Source organism: Sapajus apella, unplaced genomic scaffold (genome assembly GCF_009761245.1).
Source record: "Sapajus apella isolate SASKATOON/1434 unplaced genomic scaffold, GSC_monkey_1.0 scaffold67, whole genome shotgun sequence".
NCBI lineage: Eukaryota > Metazoa > Chordata > Mammalia > Primates > Cebidae > Sapajus > Sapajus apella.
This window is the reverse complement of record NW_022437007.1, coordinates 3,078,883-3,104,386: the sequence shown is the minus strand read 5'-3', so window position 1 is coordinate 3,104,386 and position 25,504 is coordinate 3,078,883. Positions and strand designations below refer to the sequence as shown.

At 33.5% G+C, this 25,504-nt stretch overlaps 1 protein-coding gene across 4 annotated transcripts in view; it reads right to left on the bottom strand.

Annotated features, from left to right (window-relative positions):
- Positions 1-25,504, bottom strand: part of FSTL5 (follistatin like 5) — an 807,250-nt gene that overhangs the window by 532,204 nt on the left and 249,542 nt on the right. For all 4 annotated transcript variants that reach the window (XM_032248526.1, XM_032248528.1, XM_032248527.1 and 1 more), the window contains exon 4: positions 20,412-20,660. In XM_032248526.1, the coding sequence (XP_032104417.1) occupies positions 20,412-20,660 (249 nt within the window). The remainder of the gene's footprint in view (positions 1-20,411; positions 20,661-25,504) is intronic.

Below are 25,504 nucleotides of genomic sequence, written 5' to 3'. Positions count from 1 at the left end.
GACTAGCCTGGTCAACATGGCAAAACCGTTTCTGCTAAAAACACAAAAATTAGCCCGGCGTGGTAGTGGACAACTATAGTGCTGAGGGACCTCTGTTCCCCAGTCCACTACTCCAGGCGAGTAGTTTCAAAGACAGGATTTTCCCAGCTCCACCCTCCATCCGGGAACCAGAGGGGTTTCAAATGTAAAGTTCTTTGTCTGGGTTTTCTGCGCACGGATTAGGTAGAGAAAGCCAGTGAGGCTCCTTTGTCCCAAAAATCCCCGGAAAGCCCTGGGAGGAAGAGGCTCTGTAACTCAGAGTTGTGGACCAAGCAGCCAATGCGGTGTCAGAGTCAAAGATCAATCACTCCACAGGAAGTTTGAAAGAACTCCTCTGATTGGATGAGAACACGAAGGAGGCGGCAATAACTCAATGTTTAAAACTCTAGCTGCTCCTACCAATAGGAATTCCTCCTCTGGGTCCCCTCCCACGACAGCCTGGGAACTCTTTCTTTCTCTCTCTCTGTCTCGTATAATCGCTTTTCCACAAAACTCTTTGGGTCCACGATATTTATTCAAATGGCAAACTCACTGCGCCTCTGGGACCCCTTTCCCCATTCTTCGGGGTTACCTCTTCTGAACTGGGAGCTGAGTATGCTGCCCCTTTACAGTACCAGCTACATGGAAGGCTGAGTCAAGAGAATGCCTTGAACTGGGAGGCAGAGGTTGCAGTGAGCCATGATCACACCATTGCATGCCAGCCTGGGTGACAGAGCGAGTCTCTGTCTCAGAAAAAAAAAAAAAGAAAAAGAAAAAAAGAAAATGAAAGAAAAGAAATCCTTAGCTGTACGACTATGTAACGCTAGAGACAAAAGACACCATCAAAACAGAAAAACTAATACAGTGAATGAAGCATAAAGAGCAGCAGGAACGACAAAGAAAGTGGCTAGTAATTCGTGTTCTCAGCAATAAGAGAAGCATGTTAATAAGAATGGCAGATATGGAAGGCCGAGGTGGATGGATCAACTGAGGTGAAGAGTCTGAGACCAGCCTGACCAACGTGATAAAACCACATCTTTACTAAAAATACAAACATTAGCCAGGCCTGGTGGTGCATGCCTGTAATCCCAGCTACTCAGGAGGCTGAGGCAGGAGAATCACCTGAACCCAGGAGGCAGAAGTTGTAATGAACCGAGTTCATGATTATGTCATTTCAACTGCACTCCAGGCTGGGCAACATAGCAAGATTCTATCTCAAAAAGAAAAAAAAAAAAAAAAAAAAAAAGGCAGACATTAAGTCATTGCCGAGATGCCTGAGTATACCTCGAAACATGAGAAGATTAAGACACGTCAAAACAGTAGAATTGTGGCACTTGTTTGGTTATACTAGGTTAGAAAATACTTACCAACTCTTTATTGTAGAGAGATTATTACAATAGTAAAACTTGTTTAATAATGTGTTTGTGAGTATCAGTACTACTTAACTTTTTTCTCTTTATTATTTTTTTATTTACACTATCCACCTGGAGATACTATTTAACTCTTCAGTAAGCTCATTTATTTTCAAACTATGACTGTTTTTCTAAACCACCCTTATAGTCATATTTTAAGACATTTTAATAGACTTTTAAACATTTGTTTTTTCATTCATTCATCATCCCATTTTTACTGAGCTGCTACTGCATTTCCAGATGCTGAGCTATAGCAACAATGTCCTTGCCGTGTCTGAATTTACACTTTAATGGGAAATCTGGACCAAAAAAACAAAAAACAAAAACAAACCCGAAGACATAAATTACTAGTAACATTTTTGGTAAGAATTTTGAAGGAACATGTAGAAAAGTATTTTAAATAGGGTAGCCTAGGAACAGGAGACATTTGAGTACTGGATGAAGTGAGAAAATGAACCATCTACAGACAGCAAATAGGGCCTCAGGTAGGAGTGAGGATGTTTTACTACTGATGTAAAGGAAGATGAGCTGATTTGTATCATGCAGATAGAGTGAGCACATAGGGGGAGCGATAAGAGAGTGATCTAAAATATACATATGGCCAAATCACATGAAACCTTCTAAGCTGTGATTAACAAAATGAATTTTGCTGTAGGTATTAAAATTTACTTTTGGTGTTTTGAGAAGTAGAGTAACATAATTGTGTATGTCTTTTATAAATAGTATTCAAATCCTTGCAGTATTTGTGTAGTTAGAAAAAAAAAAAGGGTAAGACTATTTATAAAAATTAAAGCCAAATAAAGATTAATATGCATGTGGAACATTTTAGATTTCATCTTTTTCTTTAGTTTCTTCACCTGGATATCTTTTGTTACATGTGTTCTGATATTTTATTATTCCTGCTTTCTTAAAATACTTACCAACTTTATATTATAAATTACCTATAATGATACTTTGCCTAGTTTTGAATTACTTTAATGAAGACTGTACCTACCCAAAAGGCAGTTTATAAAATAAGTTTAATGTGGAAATTTATATCTAATCTACCAAATAAGCATTTATTTATGTTAATTCACTAAGTTGAAAATAGAGAATCCTACTGATATGATTTTAAGTAATAATCAGCCTTATCCAAACCATCTTCCTTTTTCTGCTATAGTAGTGAAGAGAGGTGTTTAGTTTTGTAAAATACGTAATGTTTTACATTATCAGTCAAGGGAATATGCACACATTTAATAATAAAAGAAATAGGGCTAACCTTGAATTAATCAGTGATTCTCCTTTTTAAAAATTCGTCATTGAATGTGTGTCTTGTTAAAGTGAGAATGAATGGATTAAAACATAATATTTTTCTTTTTAAAAATAATTTCCAAAATAAAAACTTTTGTGGGTGTACTTAATTCTTGCCTACCCTCATATCTACTATCTTACGTTGCTAACTTGTCCACCAATATTAAGATTTTGGTAACTGCTTTTCGATGTTTGAATGGTAAGGTCTAATTAATCAGCACAGCAAGTCTGCTCTTACTAGGGAGAGAGTTGAAGGCAGATTGTATTAAACATCCTTTCAAGACTTTTAAAATGGTATCTCTTTAGTAGGCGCTATCCCTACAGGATGTCAAATTCTAGGCTTTACCATTTTTTCATGCCATTCATTCATTTTTTTTAAGCTAGGTTAGTAAGTTCTTTATAAATCAGTCTCTTTATTTTATGTGCCATCTCTTTTAGCACATTTTAAAAGACGAAATCGATGTGACCATCCCTGTCACCAAGTGTTCTATTCAAATATAGTTTTTATTTATTTCTGGCACAAAAAAACACTTTAAAAATCTTCTTTTTTTAGTTCCTGTCAAACACTACTATACTTCTTTCCTATGAAATTTTAAAAAAAGAAACACTTTTTAAATTTATTTCTTCAAGTATTACTGCATGAAACTACCTCTTGATTTTCTTCTCTACCCCTGCTCCAAATTAAGTATAGTTTAATGAAATTTCTTTATTACAATTATACTGGAATTTCAGTAAATATTTTTAAACAATTACAGTCTTACAAGATAAATTTTATGTATAAAACCCTAGACTTTGTTAAAAAAAAATTCCTAAAACTTCCAGACAACTCGACTATAGGAGTTCCATCAGATTTTCCCCCAAATCAAACATACATAGGATTTTTATTGAGGCCTATGGAGAATTTTTTGGTATTTAGTTATAGACATTAAACCCCTTGGAGGGATATTATATGGATTTTCTGAAGTACATTTGGAGGTTTTTTTCTCTCTCTCAAAGCATAAGATGCCTAGAACAATTATAACTGAAAGGCAAAGATCGAATGTCGTTGGCCACACTTATTGTGTTCCTCTGGGGCTCCTAATAATTTTTCAAGTCTTCAGTCCTTGTTTCAATTATATAACTGTAGCAGAAAGTGAAAGCCAAACTTATAAAAGTGACAAAAACTGCACTACTAGAAAAAATCAAGCTAATCTGTTGAGAAAATATTAGGAAAAAGAAAAATATCCTTGAATATCCTAAAATGCATCACAATAGCCATATACAGAGAAAAATCTTTTATTTTTTTCTTATGGACTCAAATTCTAAAACTTTAAAGAATAGTTTTTCTCATAATTCTCAGATTTAATAATGTAGAGATTCACAAGGCAAAAAAAAAATCTCATGGATTCTAGCACTATTAAGGTCACAGGGCTTGGCATTTTAAATATAAATATTAGCATGAGATTTCAGATACAAAACATGCATGTGATTATTTTATAACTTGAAACAGCTAAGGAGTCAAGAGGATAATTTCTTAAAATGATTCCTAATTTCACTTATTCAACTGTTTTAGGAGTTTGTAATTCGAAGTGGAATGTTCTTGTCTCAAAATCCAATTCAATATTGATTAGTGCTAAGAACTAATATTTAAATTATTTTATTAATTTATTTTTTTCAGAATAAGAAAATATACAATTGAAATTTATTCCAAGTAATTTCTGAAATTTATACACTGGTAGTATTCAACTTCCATGAAAATTATTTATGTATTTTTAAAGACATATGCAGTGGAACTCAGATTATAAAATATATTTACATTTTTAGAAAATAAAAACAGAAAAAATCACAATAAACCTATCAAATAAGTACACATGTTTACTTAGTAAAGAAAAAATATTAAAATTAATAATGATTTGTATATTACACCAATATAAATGTGCCTTTTCATTTAATTTGTTATTTAATATTAAAATCATTGATTCCTCTGCCAGTCAAGTATGAAGACATATCAGTGTAACATGAAAGCCAGGCTTTTAAAAAAGCCATTGGTCTTTTGTTATAATATTTGGGAAAATAAAACTTAATCACATTACTATCAATGCTAAAGTTTCATCTAAATCTGTGTATGTGTGTATTTCTATTTTTAAATGTATATTTTCAAATTACCTAAATCTTGCCTAATATAATGAATGTATTATTACACACCTATCATATAAATGGGCAGTTGGAAGATATTACGCTTCAACAAACATAATATATAAAAAATTGTTTTACACTAAATTAGGAAAAATTATCATTTGGCTAAATAATTTTATTTTATAGATGTTCTTTCACATTACAGATTCTTTAAAATTTTTAAAAATGGTTTAATTTATACACAATTTTTATAGACAATGTTGAACAATATTGTCTTTGCTTAGCAATAGACTCTATCTGCAATGCACTTCCTATGTTATAGTTGGTGCTTAGGTAAAAGTAACTAAACTTTCTATGCTTACCTACAGATTTTACTACCACATTGCAGATGTTCTGTGTTCAAGGAAGAGATCCTAGAATGGCCTCAAAAAAAATCTGCTATAAAGCAGATATTGAGCCACTTTTTACTTTGCAAAACAATTACAACCAAATTTTGTGAATATCTCTCATTTATTTATTTATTTGCTTAGAAAAAATATCAAGACACAAACAAAATACTGGTTTCCTCCTGTTGATTTGATGACTCTGGGGACTCACAAGTAGGTAAGAATGAAGAGCATAGCCTCTGCCACTGATATTCAAAGCTAAGGAACTCTGCGCATTAGACCAGTAGAGACCTAACTGAGACTGCTTGACGGTAAAAGACACTGAAACGTCAAAGTGCTACTAAGAGGTAGAAGACAGGTTTGTGAGAAGGATTTCTTCTGACCCAGTATGTGGCTGAGCCTGGAAGCTTCTCAGAGCCCCACCTTTAAACAGCAATGTTTTAATCTATGATTTTGGCATATGAATTCTGAAGTTAATGTCCAATATGTTTCAATCTGTGATAAGTTCTCAGAATCAAAATTCCAAACTCCCGAGTGATAATAAGAGACATAAATTTTATGATAGAAGAGTGGAAAAGAGACTTGATTCCCGTAAAGAAAAGAAATACCCAAGTCTCCCAGGAAAATTATAAGAAACCAGTTGGAATCGAAGCTTGCGAATCTTCACTATCAGGAATAGTAATCATACTTTCTTTCTTTAGTACTAGTTGTCGAGTTAAAGAAATTCACCAGTCTCCAGCGGTAGGAACAACGGCACTATTAGAATGACCAGAACAAGATTCCGGGCAAGTAGTTTGATGAAAAGATATGTTTTAAAATAGCTGCAGTCTCGCTACCATTCTTCCAGTTGCTCCAATTTGATTGGTGAAAATGACTGCTTTTTATGTGCTTAACAGTTTGCTCTTGAGTTTTTCTTTAAAAAGGGAATCAGTAGATTTGGTTATAAATAGCATCCTTTTCCAGCCTCTTCAAAAAACCACTCTGTAGGGACGTATTTCTGTCAGGGTTATTGCTTGTAAGTCCAAAAGACCAAGGAAATGGTTCCCATTTGGTGAGAGGAGAAGCAGAGTGAGGGAGGGATTTGCCTCTCAATGACAAAGGCAAGCATCGGCAAGTAAATTTCATAAATATTTATGATGACCTGGAGTCAAATACAGCAAATATTGCTTATACGATCACGTCTAGATAAGATTTGTATTTCTTTCTCCATTTATTAATTTTTTGTTCCTGTTACTGAAATAATTAGAATTACATGGAAAAGGCATGACATACTCTTTATTTTATATATTTATATATGTATTTAAATGGAATTTGTTTCCATGCCTGCTGCTTCCAGTAGATGTAGACACAGCAGTAACCAATTTATATGGGAGTTGGTATGCATGCATACTACGGAATTAATGAACAAAGCTGTTGATGTGTGATACGCTAGTTATTTTTGAGCTACGGAGATTGTGCCAATGTGTCATGTAAATGTTTCCACTTGTTAAAATCTTTAAAGGCCAAAACATGTGCTATGTTACTCAGGCATATTTTTCCCTAGGATTTTAAAGTAATTTTGACATAAATGTAATTAAATCCCCAAATCCCACTCTTACGTTTTATAGGCTGTCATCACAGCTAAATGCCATAGTATTGTTCGGAATACAGAAAACATACTGTATAGAAACTTACATGCTCTTTTATGTTTCACTAAAAGTGCAATAGATATGGGTCTATGTGCCTTCTACAAGTAAAAGTTAAACAAGAATCATTTCTATGGCCTTATATAGGGAATTAACACACACGATTTTATTTTGAAAATATGTAAATATGATGATATGCAAAAGACATTATGGGTTTTGATGGGACATAAAAACTCCACCTCAAGGCTACCGCTGTGTAGTTAATATTCTGCCTTTGGAAGTAGATAAATGCACAATGACCAGAAAGATACAATGAAAATGAGAAGTTCCAAAAGTTTTTCTGCTTATAATATTCACTGTAGTCAAAATCTGACATTCACCAGACATTGTTTTCTAGATTTTTAAATGTGTTCATAAACTTCTGCATACACGGGTGCTGATTCACTTACTATCTGTAAGTCAGGGTGAATGAAAATCATCTCTCTAGGTTTTCAGAGTAAACTTAGTAAGGTTGATGATGAGGACTTTTTAAGGAACACTGCCTACTGATTAAAACAATGCAGTATCTTTCAAAGTTGCAGGAAGATAATGTGCATGACAAAAGGTGTAATTAATTCTCCACACATTCTTTTTGAGTTTTAACATCTATGCTGTTTTCTTATGTACCTCATTTGCTGCTATATTTGGTTCTCATGGATCCCTGCTCCATCTTTTAATTTGGACCTCACACTCAGAAATAATAAACTGGCAAGAGAAAAATTGGATGTCCGTGAATAATGATTAGATATAACATGGCACATATATAGTATGGGAAACATGTTTCATTTACAAATGGCAGATAGGTTTGTTTTGACAGAATGATTTCAATGTCCCTGAATATCAGGGACAGATGTTAATCTAACCTAAAAGAATGAGAGTCTCCTGCAATGGAAAAAAATATATATCATTGGCCATGAATTGATTTATCTAACCACTCACCTCCACAGATTTGGAAAAAGTAAGACTGTGTTCTATTTTCATCTTTGAAGAGAACCTTAAGAATAGATCTGCCACTTGATAAGATTACAATACATGATTATCAGTGAACAACTAAAAATACCGCTAATTGTTCATACTTATTTGTCCATGATATATAATGCACATATTTTATCCCTATGGATATATTACATGAATTACTACCTAAAATCTTTTTGACAAGCATATGGCACGTTGAGCATTTATAAAATTAATCAATTTATAAAATTAAGATATAATATTTTTCCTTTCAGTAAATTGCACCATGTTCGTCAATTTTTAAAGTAGCACTTTCTTTCGCTTCTAGGAAACACTTATTAAAAATATAAAATAAAAGTCAACAACACTGCAAACATCACATTGACTAAGTCAATCTACATTCAATGATGGATTAAAGCCTGATGGACTAAAACACACACAAAAGTAAAATATGCATAACTTAGAAAAAATATGTAAAAAATGTTTTAGCTTCCCAAAACTTTATACACTTTGCTTAATTCAAAGCAGTTTCATTTATCAAAGTTTAACCATAGCACAATGGCTAGTCTCTGTAATGTATACTTATAGCTTGCCTACAGAATTAGTAATAAAGTGATATAGGATTAGATATGTTTCAAGGTAACTGCCCATCCATACCATGTTTTGAAGAGTTGTCAGTTGCCTTTTCTTGTCATAAATAAACAAGTTTTGTATGATTTGTCCTATGCCTACTTTAGTGACTGCTCATTGACCAGAAATGGAAAACTCACTGAAATTACACAGCTACTGTAGGCCTATATGCTTTCCAAATACCTAGGAAAGTTGTGTCCTGGCTTACTAGCGTAAGCAGAGTCTTTCTAATGGTTTAACTAAAAGGCACAGATATGAATTTAATGCTAGTATTAAGTTATCTCTATGTTAGGCAGGCTGGTCTCAAACTCCTGACCTCAGGCTCCATTGCAAAAAAGCAAACAAAAAAAAAATAGAAGTTATCTCAAAATATGTAATGAAATTTCCAGGATGTAAGATTGGCTGGGGAGTCCATTTTGGTCTATTTATAAGCTGAGGCTGAAGATGCCCACCAGGAGCTCTCTGGATAGTAGGGTCTCTGCAATAAAGCGGACATAACATAATAATACTGCTTCTATGAGAGATAAAATATAGGGCTTTGGATCCTTTCTTTAATTAGATTTTCTTCCTGGAAAAATAAAACTCCTAGTTAAAACCAGTTCTTCAACTACTCAGTACATTATCCTAAGCAGCTAACTATATTTGGAGACAAGAAAACCACCATGGAAGTCTATTAAATTTGTGAACAGCAATCTCACATAGTCCCTCAGCACTGCTAGAATTCCTACATTATGCCACCAGTCTTTTATTATTATTCTGTTTGTTATCTCATAGTGTTTTTCTCTTTTAAAATTTCTCAAACCTTCTGTTACTTGCAATGGATGCTTGATTTCTTATTTCATTGAGAAAAATATGAGCAATCTGATGAGAATAACACATATTTATACCATGAAATATTCAGCTACCTGCAGCCAATCTTGGTTTTCCTTTCTTTCTGTTTAATGAATGAAGTATCCATGCTCTCATTTAAAGCTAAATCTGCCACTTGTGTGTGGGGTCCCATCCTCTCTACATTTCCAGAGGCTCTGCCCCTGCAATTGTCCTGCCCCTTTGCTCTATAATTTTTCCTTCCATGTTTCCTTATTCCCATCCATCTCTCCCTCTTGACAACTACACACATATAACTGAATATTGAATATCCATTATACGCGTGTAGTTGTCAGGAGGGAGAAGATGAGAATAAGCTTTCAGAACAAAAAAATCTCTAATGAGCTTGATATCTCATTTCCTTAGCTCTTATTTTCTGTTTTACCAAAAGTTAACCATGGCCTTAAACTTTCCAAATCAATGTTCATTTCTCAAATCCTCATCATACTTGATTTCAGCAGCAATTAATTCAGCCCGATCCTGTGTTCTCCCCATGACTTTTTTCCATGGCTTCTGTGTATCTACATTCTCCTGGTTCTCCGTGTCACTGGTGACTACGCATTTGTCTCCTGTGCTTGCTTCTCCTCTTCATGACCTCCGAAGGTTGAAGTACACCAGAGTTTTACCCTTAACTCTTCATTCTTCTCAATCTTTAACTCTTCATTCTTCTCAATCTGCACTCATTCTTCACTTCATCTTAACTATACAGTTCCTTGGAATTTTCTTTTTGTTAACAAACTTATAGCTCTTATTGTACCCAAATAGCCAACTGCACAAATGGCATATATATATATATATATATATATATATATATTATGCAATCTCTGCTCACTGCAACCTCTGCCTCCTGGATTCAAGTACTTCTCCTGCCTCAGCCTCCCAAATAGCTGGGACTACAGATGCATTCCACCGCACCAGGCTAATATTTTTATTATTAGGTAGAGACAGGGTTTCACCATATTGGCCAGGCAGGTCTTGAACTCCCAACCTTGTGATCCACCCACCTTGGCCTCCCAAAGTGCTCGGATTACAGGCATGAGCCAACACACCTGGCCACAAATGGCATACTCTTTTACTTGTCTAAAATACATTAAAATATAACTAATCTTAAATTATTATATACCTGTATATATACTTTTCTTGCATACATTAACAAGGAGATTCCAGTGTTTTTCATTTCAGTAAAAAGCTCCCCAAATCTTCTGTTAGCTTAGCCAGTTCCTTTAATTAGCATGAACTCCATATTTAATCTGTGGCAAATTAGGTTAGTTAGTCTGACAACATTTTATCAGTGACACTTCTGTCATCTTAATTGAAATTATCATCATCTCTATATCTCTTTTGGACAATCACAGGAAGGCCCTAATCGACCTTCCTTCTTCCATCTTGCTTCTTTATACTAATGAATTCTAATATAATCTAAACACAGACATAGTAACGTCCAACCTTGGAAAATTTCTTCCACTTAACTTGTCTGCAAGTGATAACATTTTATTTATTTTTCTATGAATCTGCCAGAGTTCTTAATGTATCCTCATTCTTTAAATGTTACTTACAAATGTATTTCCACACTTCTGCCTGTGGAATTCAAATCACAGTAACTGGAAAAGAATCTGTGGAGATGAGTATCAGCTATTTGAATCAACCATGATACCACTTTTTATATTACATGTCTATATAAAATTGTTATTGATTTTTGAATGTCATTATTGATTTATGTTAGAAATAAGCAAAGTGAAAATTTCCATTCAGTATCTCCACCATTACCACAAAGTTTTATGCTAAAACAATCTGTAATTGTCTTTTCTCTACAAATTATTTTATATGTGTATAATTCCGATTAAATCTGGAGCCAAACATCTTACTCTCGGTACATATTCAAATTAGAATCTAATTATAGTTCAATGTTGTTTCTACGTATTGAAGACCATTTCATCTTGGTCTCGAGAGCAAATCTATTCAAGAACTTTGGCAATCATTTGTGTGCTCTTCAGGTACGGAAAGGCCAAAAAGCCTTGAAAAATATGTGATTAAAATTCATGTTCAAATTTCAGGGGTGATTTTGGAAAGATATTATATAAGCTACTAGAAATTCACATATTGATTAAAGGCACTTAAGAAAACAATTTCTTAGAGTGACTGGCACACCAAGGAAGACATGATGTGTGGAGCTCTGCCGGAACACATGGTAGAAAATAGACAGAAGCCTTATCGAAACCAGAGGGCTGATAAATAATTTCTAGCTAGGTGATGTGATGTCTTAAACTAAAACAATCAGCATATTACTACATTAAATGAATGGAACTTTTAAAAAATTGATTTGAAGACATTCTTTAAGCTTTGCTTAACCTGTGTGAAAAGAGCAATATTGCTAATTACTCATGCTTTTTTCATCATTCGGGAAAGTGCAGAATTTCCTTTATTTAATGAGATTCCATCCAAACACTTTTTTCACACAGCTACTGGATGATAAGATGCAAAGCTTTTCATGTTTTCCATTTGGCTTTAAACTTTTATCAATAATAAGTTTTCATATGCTCTCTGATATATCTGTGGGTGCTCTTCAGAAATAATTTTAGAAGTGAAATATAAATCAGACAAATAGAGAACCATTTTTGACTGCATTTTCTAGAATATTTTAACCTCAATTACATATTCTGAATGTAATCAATGAATATATTTTTTATCACCATGTTTATGCACAGAAAAATCAACTATATTGAAAAAAATGATTCTTTACTTTTCAGTATTTTGTAAGTTATAGAAATATTGCATTCAGCATTTGACAAGAAGATATTGAGAAAATGAACATGTTAAGTGAAGTGTCTGTGGGAGTTGATAGTTTGGCTGTAACCCCACCCAAATCTCAACTTGAATTGTATCTCTCAGAATTCCCATGTGTTGTGGAGGGACCCAGAGGGAGGTGACTGAATCATGGGAGCCAGTCTTTCCAGTGCTATTCTCGTGACAGTGAATAAGTCTCACAAGATCTAAAGGGTTTATCAGGGGTTTCTGCTTTTGCTTCTTCATTTTTCTCTTGCTACCAGCATGTAAAAAGTACCTTTCGACTTCTGCCATGATTCTGAGGCCTTCCCAGCCATGTGAGCTCTAAGTCCAACTACACCTTTTTCCTTCCCCGTCTCATGTATGTCTTTTTCAGCAGCATGAAAATGAACACATACAGTAAATTGGTACCTGTAGAGTGGAGCATTGCTAAAACGATATCTGAAAATGTGGAAGCAACTTTGGAACTGGGTAACAGGCAAAGGTTGGAACAGTTTGGAGGGTTCAGAAGAACACAGGAAAATGTGGGAAAGTTGGAACCTGCTAGAAACTTGTTGAATGGCTTTGACAAAAATGCTGATAATGATATCAAAAATAAGGTCAAGACTGAGATGGTCTCAGATGGAGATAAGGAACTTGATGCGAATTGGAGCAAAGGCGACTCTTTTTACGTTTTAGCAAGGAGACTGGTGGCACTTTGCCCCTGCCCTAAAGATTTGTGAAACTCTGAACTTGAGAGAGATCATTTAGAGTACCTGGTAGAAGAAATTTCTATGCAGCAAATCATTCAAGAGGTGACTTGGATGCTGTTAAAAATATTCCACTTTGAAAGGGAAACAGACAATAAGAGTTTAGAACATTTGCAGCTTGATAATGCAGTAGAAAAGAAAAACACATTTTTTGAGGAGAAATTCAAGCCAGCTGCAGAAATATGCATAAGTAGCAAGATGCCTAATGTTATTCTGCAAGACCATGGGAAAATGTCTCCAGGCCATGTCAGAGACTTTCACAGCAGCTGCTTCCATCACAGGACTGGAAGCCCAGGAAGAAAAAGTGGTTTGCTAGGCTGGGTCCAGGGTCACCGTGTTGTGCCTAGGAACTTGGTGCCCTGCTGTGTCTCAGTCACTCCAGCCATGGCTGAAAGGGGCCAATATACAGCTTGGGCTGTGGCTTCAGAAGGTAAAAGCTCCAAGCCTTGGAAGCTTTATGTGGTGTTGAGCCTGCGTGTGCACTGATATCAAGAACTGAAGTTTGGGAACCTCTGCCTAGATTTCAGAAGATGTATGAAAAGGCCTGCATGGCCAAGCAAAAAGTTTGCTGAAGGGGCAGAGCCCTCATAGAGAACTTCTGCTAGGGCAGTGTGGAAGGAAAATGTGGGGTCAGTGCCCTCAGACAGAGTCTCTAATGGGGCACTGCCTAGTGGAGTTTCGAAAAGTGGGCCACCATCCTCCCAACCCTAGAATGATGGATCCAACTGACGGCTTGCACTGTACGCCTGGAGAAGCCACAGACACTCAACGCCAGTGCATGAAAGCAGCCAGGAGGGAATCTGTACCCTGCAAAGCCACAGGGGCAGAGCTGCCCAAGACCAAGCAAGGCAGAGTGACCTGGATGTGAGACCTGGAGTCAAAAGACATCATTTTGGAGCTTTAAAATTTCACTGCCCCGCTGGATTTCAGACTTGCATGAGCTCTGTAATCCCTTGATTTGGCCAATTTCTCCCACTAGGAATGGCTGTATTTACCCAATACCTGTACCCTTATTGTATCTAGAAAGTAACTCGCTTGGTTTTGATCTTACAGGCTTATAGGTGGAAGGTGCCTGCCTTGTCTCAGATGAGACTTTGGACTGTGGTCTTTTGGATTTATGCTGAAATGAGTTAAGACTCCAGAGGATTTTGGGGAAGACATAATTGGTGTTGAAATGTAAGGATATGAGATTTGGAGGGACCAGAGGCAGAATGATATGCTTTGGCTGTGTCCTCACCCAAATCTAAATTTGAATTGTATCTCCTAGAATTCTAATGTGTTCTGGGAAGGACAAGGTAGAAGAAAAAAAATATTTGAACTGATAAAATATTTTGTATGTTTTTGTTTTTTGTCACTTCATTGTGCCCATAACTATTAGTGGAATATGCGTAAATCCATAAAAAGCATAAAATAAAATAATAAGCTCAAATGCATATTTCACACCTTGAAACTAAAAAGAAATATATAGCATAAAAATGTTAAAAACATGATAAGACTATCTAAGTATTTGAAAGTTCAAGTTAATTCATATGATATATACACAGGGAAAAATTTGACAGAAATTAAATGCAATAACAAACCCACTTCATAATCCCTAAAATATTTTTTTGGAGGGGAGGTGCAGTGAGGTGGTAAAATAATATTGAGTTATAGATATAATAGATATTTTTTTTTGTCATAAAAGATAAACAAAATTAACCTGTAATAAATCATCAGTGAGAAAGATGACAATGAGTTAAAGTTTTACAAATGTCAATCAATAACAAATATATTTCCAAACTCATTGTAGTTACTGTTTCTTTAAATATAATTATCTAACATCAGAAAATTGACCACCACCAATTAGCCTCTTATAATCTTGGAAACTCATTTCTATATTAATTTGACCAGATACAAGACTATAACACAACATAAATTCAAAAGAGAATATGTGTGACTTCACAGACTCAAGTCTGAAAATGTATTAAATTCAAATGTGTATATTTACTAAAGTTCTAGTCTTAAACCCAATAATTATTTCTTATTGTGTTCATCTGTTGCCCAATAAATATGTTAAATGCATGATTTAATCTTCACAAACACCATAGATAATAGATTGTTTCTAAAGGATGTCAATTATTCACATAGAAATGACTATGAAAAGTAAAATGTATTAAGAAGCATAGGCAAGTGAGATACTTATGATATTGTAGCTTCAGGCAGGCACATTTGGAAAAAACATGCACCAAATGGGAAGCTCTGTCCTTGGTTCCTGTCCCAGTTCAGTGTTAACTTACTGGGAGAATGTTGACAGGCTATTTTTAAAACCGTAAGTTTGTTGCCTTCACTATAGTATATTGGCTGTTAATGATTAATTAATAATATAATATTGCTGGGCACGGTGGCTCACGCCTGTAATCCCATCACTCTGGGAGGCTGAGTTGGTTGGATCACCTGAGGTCAGGAGTTCGAGACCAGCCTGGCCAACATGGAAAACCCCATCTCTAGTAATAAATACAAAATTAGCTTGGCATGGTGGCATATGACAGTAATCCCAGCTACTCAGGAGGCTGAGACAGGAGAATCGCTTGAACCCAGGAGGTGGAGGTTGTGGTGAGCCGAGACGGTGCTATTGCACTCCAGCCTGGGCAACAAGAGTGAAACTCCGTCTCAAACAAACAAACAAACAAAAAATAATAGTAATATAATATTTGTGAAAGTGTTTTGAAATACATAATATTCAATTTGTTATTATTATTATCATTGGCACTACTCCTGCTGGCATTCCCTCTTACCCATATCATCCCCCTCTCCCTCTCCCTACCTGCCTTTTTTCTCTTCCTCTCCATTTGTCCTCCTTCTCTCTATCTCCCCACTCTCTGGTGACATTTGTTGACTAGTCCTAATGTCTAATATCCCTAAATCTCCAAATGAGTGACGAGTCTGCCTAAGTATGAATCACCTCTTTTAGATTAGTTTTATCATACATATATCTATAAGACATCTATCATATATCTACTATTTATCTATAAATGGCAGATAAACATATCAAATATGTTTGGTTACATGTCACCGAATTAAAAATTTTTAACATCGCTCTATCAAACAAGGGATTAATAAAATTAGTTTTGATGTTGTGAATGCTAAGTAAATTCAGAGGAACTGGAAAGACTGTGTGCCAGTGTTCTGGCCTCAAAAAAAGTTTATTTACATTTTTTAGTGTCCAAATTATTAATTTCATCATCAACCTGCAATTTCAATTGGCTAATACTGACAAAAACAATACAGAACAAACAAACAAAAATCTGAATATTATTTTTAGTGTATGTATATTTATTCAGATTCCTATTTTTGCTAAAATGGTATAAAATGGTAGAAAACAGAAGCTTTATAGAGGCGCCCTGTTTTAAAAAATACATGTGGGTTAGCACATGACATTTACTAATATACTTTAAAATATATCTGGCAGCCAGTTTTTTAGCCTAAGTTCTACAAATTCCTTCTAAAAAAATAAGGAAGAAGAAAAGTCAGGTAAAATAACCAATTTAAATACGTAATACAAAAGTCTGTTCAGATTATGTCTCAAAAATGGAAACAATGTCAGATCTCATGCTAATAGTACGCAGATAGCTGTGACAACCATATTTCTCAAGTTGTTATTGTTTGTGATGTACATTTAAGTGCACAGAACATTTGCCTTTATGGCAGCTTTATTCTCAGCACAGTAAATAGCAGAAGGGTTTCTGTTCAATTGACTCGCATAAAAGGTTTAAATCCCTGTTCATTTTGGCATAGATTATATCTTGAGTTTCTTGCTCCAGTTTACATCTATGCTCTGAGTAGTATAGGTGATTTCTATGAGGGAATGATCTGATGTCAGGGTGAGAAGAAATTGTGCTTGCTTTAAAGGATGATGTGAATTGTAGTTAGAAAGTCCTTTGTGAGGGAGATTACTTTAAGGCAGAACTGCCTCATCACAAAAATGAACAGCTAGGCATTATATAAAAACAGAATGTTTTATGTTACACTAAGCATCATAACAAAGTATCTGATGCCAATAAACAAATGCTATAATATTCTATATCTGATTATAGCCTATTATCTTATGATCAAATAAATGTGAATAGGAATGCATTAGAAAAATATTATATTCATAGGTATATTGTTTATTGTATCTATGATTCTACAAATAATAAGTCACTAAGAAAATTCTTGGTAAATTTATATGTACATTTAAAAGTCAATAATAAAAAAAAGGCTGAGATTACCATAGAGGCATTTCAATATGTAGCACAAGTAATAGAAAGAGGATAAACAGATATAAGTATATAAAAACATTTTCTATGGAAACATGGATATTTATGTTTTAATATGGATTTTAATTTTAACTTTAAAACAATGCATCAGTGCACTTGATTCTACATGTATGAATTATTTTAATAAGTTTGAACATAAATGCCAAATATAAATCTGATATAAACAAACAGGACTTTCCTTAGATGCAAATCAGTAAGGAATAATGCAAATCTTGAGTTCTTTAAAAACTTTTACATATTTTCCAATAATTTTCCAACAATATTAAATTAAAATTTTATTTGTGAGATGCATTTGTCAGAAATAATACAGACATATCCCACATATCTTTACCCTGTTTCTCTCTTAAAGGAAGTATTTAAAAACATTATAGTAGAATATTCTAACCAGGATATTGACTTTAATACTATCTCCAAGTCTTACTAAGGTTTCTGGTTTTATTTCCACCATTTGTGTATATATTTAGTTCTACTTAATTTTACCACATATGTAGGTCTCTGTATTCATCAAGATAGTCAAGAAAATGCATAATAGTTAAGATCTACTACTGATTTTTAAAATGAATTTGAAAGTATCAGTAACCATTTAAATCAGGGGTTAACAAGCTTTTTCTGAAAAGATCCACGTAAAAAGATGTTTAGCATTTAGAAGCCATAAGATCTCTATTACAACTACTCTACTCTCCTTTTCCAATGGGTGTAGCTGTGTTTCAATAAAACTTTACTAAAAGAAAACAGATCATGACCTGGATTTTACCAATAGTTTTTTAACCCCCATTCTAAGGTTTTCACAATCATCTTTTAAAAATCTAAAAGTAGCAAATATATTTTATGTTTTTTAACTTTTTTTTTCTTTAAATACATCTAAATGAATATAAGGTTTTGCAGTTATTTAACCTATTATTCTGATTTGCTTCTTCCATTGGGCCACTGTAGCAAGCAATATAACTTGCTAAAACTCCACAAAAATATAGTTCACAATTACAGAATTAATTTTAACTATCACAACAATATCAGGCCTCAGCTTTACAGAATCTTCTTTTACATTCAAAACTTGGCCCAATGCACAGTAATAAGACAGGCAATTTATTGTTTTGGTTTATATTATTTACTCCTTTTTGATGAAATAAAGTCATTTTATGAGTTTGTATATTAGGCAAAACACCAAGTTAAGCACATAAGCAAACAAAAAACCCATAGTTTCTGAGATCTGAAAAATATGCTAATGCTTGGTAAATAATCCAGACAGTATAAATAAAATTTTAATACTACATTTGATGAGAAAGTATTTTAAGTAACAATAGATCTAATAAATGTGCTTAGTATAAGACTGAAGAACAAAAATTCCTCAAACCATTATTGTATATATTTACTTTATAATAAAATCAATCTATTGTTCATCGATCCTATGATGATATCCAATGGTATGATGCCGAAGCATGCAGCTACAAAACAAAATGTTAAATACACCAAACTATTTTCCCACATGATATTTATTTATTTATTTTTATTTATTTATTTTTTTAGATGGAGCCTCTCTCTGTCACTCAGGCTGGAATGCAGTGGCGAAATCTTGGCTCACTGCAACCTCCGCCTCCTGGGTTTAAGTGATCCTCCCACCTCAGACTCCCGAGTAGCTGGGATTACAGGCACCCGCCATCATGCCCAGCTAATTTTTGTATTTTTGTAGAGACAGGGTTGCATCACATTGGCCAAGCTGGTCTTGAACTCCTGACCTCAGGTGATCTGCCCACCTCGGCCTCCCAAATTGCTGGGATTATAGGCATGAGCCACCGTACCAGGCCCCCACATAATATTTATCATGTGTTTCCATATGGAAGTCAAGTGAACAAACCCTTAACTTGAGACTGTGATGCTAAGTTAAAATATTGAAATAGTTACATAATATATATTATGTACATAATTTCATAGTGTCATGTATCAGTGCAATAGTGTAATTTCCACTGTATTATATTATGTCAAAATGACAGAAAAAAAAAAGGGAACTAAACTGAACTTGAAAAATCAAAGTAAGTATTATCCTTTCAGTTAAAAAAGGGGAATCTACTGTCGTAAAATTCTCTGTACATGTATATAAGAGGCACACCGTACATTATGGTGAGTCAATTATCCTAGTTTTACTTCAAATGTGTTAAAGGGTTTCTTGCAGCAACAATAACAAGAGTATTGCATCTTGCAGCATTCTGAAAAGCTTTACGTGCCATTTTTAAATCACATTGGAAATCATATCGTGTTAGAGCAAGTTTGAAAAAGGATAATTTTTAAATATTCAATTTACTTTAATAGGTAGATGAGTAGAGTGTAATAAAATTATTTTTCAGTTATAATTTTAAGCTAGGAATAAAAATATCAAACAAATTTTTAAGTGTAAATACATTTTAGAAACATTCTGAGAAAGTGGGACTTGGCATTGACTGAAGATTAGAAATCAGATGAATCATTGATGGAAGTTCTATATATTTCAGTCCAGAATTTCAGACTGAGTCATGAGTATCAACAAGAAAAGTATTTCCAACAGCGTGAACAAGTAAACAACAAATAAATATATAATAAATGAATGATGTTAAAACTGTTCAATGTTCAATGATTTATTTATATAGCATGTGAAAATAATGTATTGAATTACGAATTCAGTACTTTTTTATAAATAAATGATTTTCAAATGCATGATAGTAAATACCAATACTTAAAAATTTTTTTAATTATTGTTACCTCTGATTTACTAACGAGATTTAGCATGAGTTCGTCTAGTAATTTATTTCAGTGGGCAATTACCGGTTCCATATAATTTGAATTATGTGGTGCAAACTGAAACCATCGTTTTTAATCAGGAAGTAATGAAATGTTATCGCAGCATGGCTTGGCATTCACTAGTCCCTCAATTCCACTCCAGGTGCTTTTTTACTGGGTAAATTTGGCCTGTAGACTGAATTGGCCACCCTATGTCCCTAAGATAATCCATGATTGGGAAGCCATATGGTGCAATGCTGGAAGCTATATTAAATTTTGAGTCATATTTTGGCCAGCTTTATTCTCATAACTGAATAACAATTGTTTTCATGTAACTTTCCACACACGGCTACTTAATGGAGTACTTAAGCTATTTCATTTTTCTTTTCTTTTTTAGACACTTGCTGATTTAAAATTGCTAGAGTTTAATCTTAAAGGCACTAGTTGAGAAAGAAAAGAAATAGAGTGAGGTGACACTCAAGGTTCACCCTGCATTTACCTTTAAAGAAGCAGTCTTCATTGTGAACAATGGTAATCTTCTGTTTTTTCAGGCAAGCAGCTCTGTGCACTTCACAGTGGTTTTCATAAAATTCTCCATCAGATCCACACACAGGTTTGTAGTGACGTTTGCAAAGGTCCATGCAGGCACATTCCGCTTGCCCTGTCTCTCTGCTGATGACACAGTGTCTTCCCAAACCACAGTACTTGTTTTCACAAGATCCAAAAGGGCCATCCTGAATCATAAATCCTGAAGAATCAAAATAAAGTTGAAAATTATTTTGTTCATTTGCCCAAATAATATGTGCATTTCAGAGAACAGAAAAATAAGTGTGCTAAGAAAATTATAGTATAGTGTATTCAGGGCTCAATTTTCAGTGGTGGAGATGCCTATATAAATAAATACACATGAACTTTCTCAAAATGCTTTCAATATGCTTTCCCTCTTCCTCTTCTCTCCTTGAGCTGTCTTCTTCCTCTCCACAGGAGTGCAGCGCTTAATGACAAGGACTGTAAAGCTAAACTGCCTGAGACCAAATTCTGGCTTGACCACTTACTAGCTTTATGTTTTGGATAAATTCCTTCCCTGTGCCAAGCTGTCCCATCTGTAATATGGGAATAATAGTATGGAACATCTCTAGAGTTGTTCAAACCATGACTTGTCATAATCCACAGAAAGCACATCCTTGGCACATGATAGATGTTTCATAAATTTTAACTTTTACAGTAACAGAATGGTAGATAGGAGAAAGTAAATGTATGTATACAAGGAAGAAAAGGTGAGGAGAATGTGAGGAGACAGAAGTGAAAAATAACTGTCTCTCAAAAGCTTTTTGATGTATGGTCCTTTCTTGTTTTGACCTTTGCCACCTGACAATCACTGATGCATCTCATGACTACATCAACAAATCATGAAGAACTGTATTTTCTTTTTAGTCTAATACACTCGATTTGCAGCAGAAAACTTTAAGTAGATTCACCAGTCTTATACTAAGGCTGAAATTAACAGCTTCGATTCTTTTTGTTTTTCTAGACAGGTTAAGCTTTAAGAATTCTGGAAAATAAAAAATAGCAGTAAATTGAATATATTTATGCACATACATACACATAGATATGTACGCACACATGCATGTGTATGTATATTTAACATCAATGACACTTATGTATTGCAAAAAAGAAAGTAAATATTTGAAAGGTTACAAGCATAAGTTATAGTAATTTTTTGAGTATTTAGTATATATTAATATTTTCAGCTGTTTCTTTAAACCATCGCTACATAATGTCATCATACTAATTAAGAACAAGAACTTTGATCCAGAGTTTGAATCCTAGTTGCAAGCTTCAGGGACCCAGGTGACTACCTAATACATCTGTAACTCAGATGTAACTCAGTTTCCTCATCTGTAAAATAGGGATAACAATAGTGGATCCTAAAAGTTTTATCAAGATTAAAGGGCTGCAATTGCCACACATAAAACTTCATGTAAGAATTATTAATTATTATTATCAACTCTTCAAAAACTGGTTTTCATAAGGTCATAAATATGTGGATGTATTTAAGTAATCAATTTTGTTTTTTTAAAGGAAACTCATACGTTAATTTTATTTTCATATTTGTGCATGGATTTCTACATGGAATTTAAATTTACACAATTAAAATTACACAAAAAGATCAACACTACCAATGGCATATTTTTAAAAAACCAATTTATATTTTCTGATAGCAGTAAAAATTAGAACAAATCTACTTGTAAAGAATGCCAAACTATTTCACTCTTTGATAAAATATTTTAATTCTGGATGAAGTATTCCAAGAAATTTAAAACAAATAAATGGAAAAATATTTTACTGAAAAGATATTTCCAGTGTAGCTCCAGTGTTATTTTAAATATTGATAACTCACTGAAATATTTTAATAAATACCTGTGTGATAAAATCATCTGCATAATAACCTCCCATGACACACATTTACTTATGTAACAAAGCTGAACATGTACCCCTGAAATTAAAATAAAATTAATAGCAAAAAAAAAAATTTTGGAAAATTTATGTAATGCAGTAGTTCTGGAATTTTGGCATGCTTAGAATGGCCCAGAGAAGTTGTTAATATACAGATGTTTTCTCCACCTCACCCCGGAGTGTCTGATTCAGTAGATCAGGAGTATAATCCAAGATTTATATTTCTAACAAGTTCCCAGGTGATGGTGATATTGTTGCTTCCAGGATCAAACTTTAGGGCATTGACTCGCTGAAATCTGAATTTATTATTAAAATATAAAATACTAAAAGAAAGACTAGGTGAATAATTATGAAATGCTCTTAGGTGAAAAAATATGTTAATGCTATAATGAAAACCACATAAAATAATGCAATTATTTGGAAGATACTAGGAAAAGAAATGAAAAAAAAAATGAACATAGTTGATTAGCTAAGTTGATATGTATTGGGCAAGTTTTGCTATTTTCACATGATTGCTTTCTAATGTTCAGTATGCTAAATGAGCAGGAGTCTATTAGCTTAATGCTGTGTCTCTATTTTGAATTCCTAAGAAACTGTACCCTAACTTACTAGTATGTAAATAAGTCAAAACTGATTTTAAAAATATATTTTGTAGCAGATAACCAGGTTTCAGCCAATCACATGCAGTCAATTTATCAGACCGCTCCCAAAAAAGACAAATGCTTCATCCCACCATGCTCAAATAACATAGTAGCCTTGTGGTAGCCAAGCAGGTCATTTATTTACTTTGCTTCTGTGTTTGGCCTGTAATAGCTCATTGCTAGGTGGAGCTTTCTGAATCTCTTCTGGTCCTGAGTGCTGCCAGATTCCTGAATTGTTCTTTGTGCAAATAAACTGTGTTAAATTTATCTAAACTTAAAAAAAAAATAATGTGTGAAAAGAAAGTCCAAAAGTACATCAATTATTACTATAAAATAAGGTAGAAAAATACTAATATAAGGTAGAAAAATACTGATTTCAAAATCGAAAAATATTTTCCCACCCTTATACCAGTATTTAATTAAGCAAATTATTGATTTAATGTTTATAGAGCCCATATGGGGCTGCCATTATAATAAAGAAATTTGACTCATATAGTTGTATTTTGTATAATTTATTTCTTACATTTTTCACTACCAAATAATGAGTTAATATTTTTCAAGAGAGTGTTTTGTTTATTTTAGTATTGAAGAATGAGTTAATGTTTTAAGAGTTTGATCATTTTACATTTTAGTCACAAGTTGATGTAGCTTTCTGAATCAGTGCAATTTCCCAATTTTTAGGGGAATACTCCATAACAATGTGTCATATCTAGTAAATATAGGTTGGCCACAATATTTCCCATATTTTCTCTTAAACCCTTTCTCTTAAAGCCTGTACTCTACTTCAGGGATTTGTATTAGGATATTTTCCATTTTGGAGAAGTTAATGAACTATTTTACACTAGCTAGAAGCTGCGTGTTGCATGTAGCTGCTACGATTAAAGGAAATTTAATTAATTCATATGCAATCCAAAGAAAGCTCATATTATGTAAATGAATAGCTAGAACGTACCCTTCCTAACAGTAATTATCCATGACTAATGCCGAACTTAAGTTTCAGCTGAGATTAAATCAATTTAATCTGATCAACGTGTCAAAGATTTCTTCTAAGTACATTCAGTCAGATACACTAAATGAATTTTAATCAAGAACTTATATCCTGGTAGCTTATAGCTTGATAAAATAGCATTTGTTCCCAAAAAAGGATTATATATTTAACAAGTTCAGATTTTATAATTTTTATTCCTTTAGAGCATTACAAAAATTCTTCATATTTAAAAAGAGATAAAATATTAAAAGGTTAAAGATACCAAGCAATAAAGCAAAATAATTCTTTGGTATTCTAAAGATGATATTTTCAGATTCTCAATAATGAATGAAATTATCTTAAAAATATATTTATTTTCTTGTCTACATGTGTATCTAACATATCAACTAATACAGAGTGGATCTAAATTGAAATAAACTTTAATAAAATACAGTTGTTTTTATGAGCAAGGTGGTATGTTGGTTGGTATAGTATACATAAAAAGAACAATCATTGACACTTAAGTCTTTAAGTGGCTTACAAAGAGCACAGGATAGGACTTGAACATGCTTAATTAGAGAGGCTAAGATTTAGGGGCACATTTAGGGGCACAAAGGAGATTGAGATCATGTGAGACCTCACAAACAGTGTACCATGTAATACAAATAATTGAGGTTGTGTTTAAAGAATGGGTTAGGAGTTCAGATGGCTGAAAAGAGGATATACAGGGCATGGAATAGAGACAGATGCTGGATTTAAAACAATGATGAAAGAGTAAGGGAAGAACCAGATTTTGGAGTTAGCTACCTCTAAATATTATTGTGGAATATTAATTTATTGTTGTATTTAAAGTGTCAAGTTATTTGAGGTGTTCATTATCTCATAAAAATGTTTTATGTTAAAATACAAACTATAAGTATTATATTCACAATTGTTTGTTAAAAAGAACAACAGATTTTGGTCATAGAACAGCATTTGAGTCTTTGCTTTTCCATTACACTCCTGTGTGACCTCAACCAGGCTGCAATCCCTTTGGACCTTATGTTATAGTGATAAAATAAGAGGTAACCGGCAATTAATCTTTGGATTTGATCTCATCCAAATAATCCTTTAATTTAATAATGCTCAGCAAAACACAGTTCTAATGAAAGCTAATGTACGGTGAGTATATTTAGTAAGTTTTCTTTATAATGTCTAATACTTATAGTTCACCTGCCTTGAACAATCACATATTTTTCTAATTTAAATCATATTTACATATTTTAAATAGCCTCAGCTATACAAAATGCAAAATAATTTTGACTTTGATTTTCTAAATTACTCTTCTAAGACTTTGAATTCCTTTTTGATTCATGCTATATGGTGCAAAAATACTTGCAATTTTTGCTATTGAAAGTAATGGCAAAACCACAAGTATTTTTGCAACAACCTAATATTTGCACCAAGTTGGGTTTTAAACTCAAAATCCTCTATTCAAGTATAATTTTTAGACAAGTTAGTTAAAATCACTGAGCTTCAGTTTTCCCA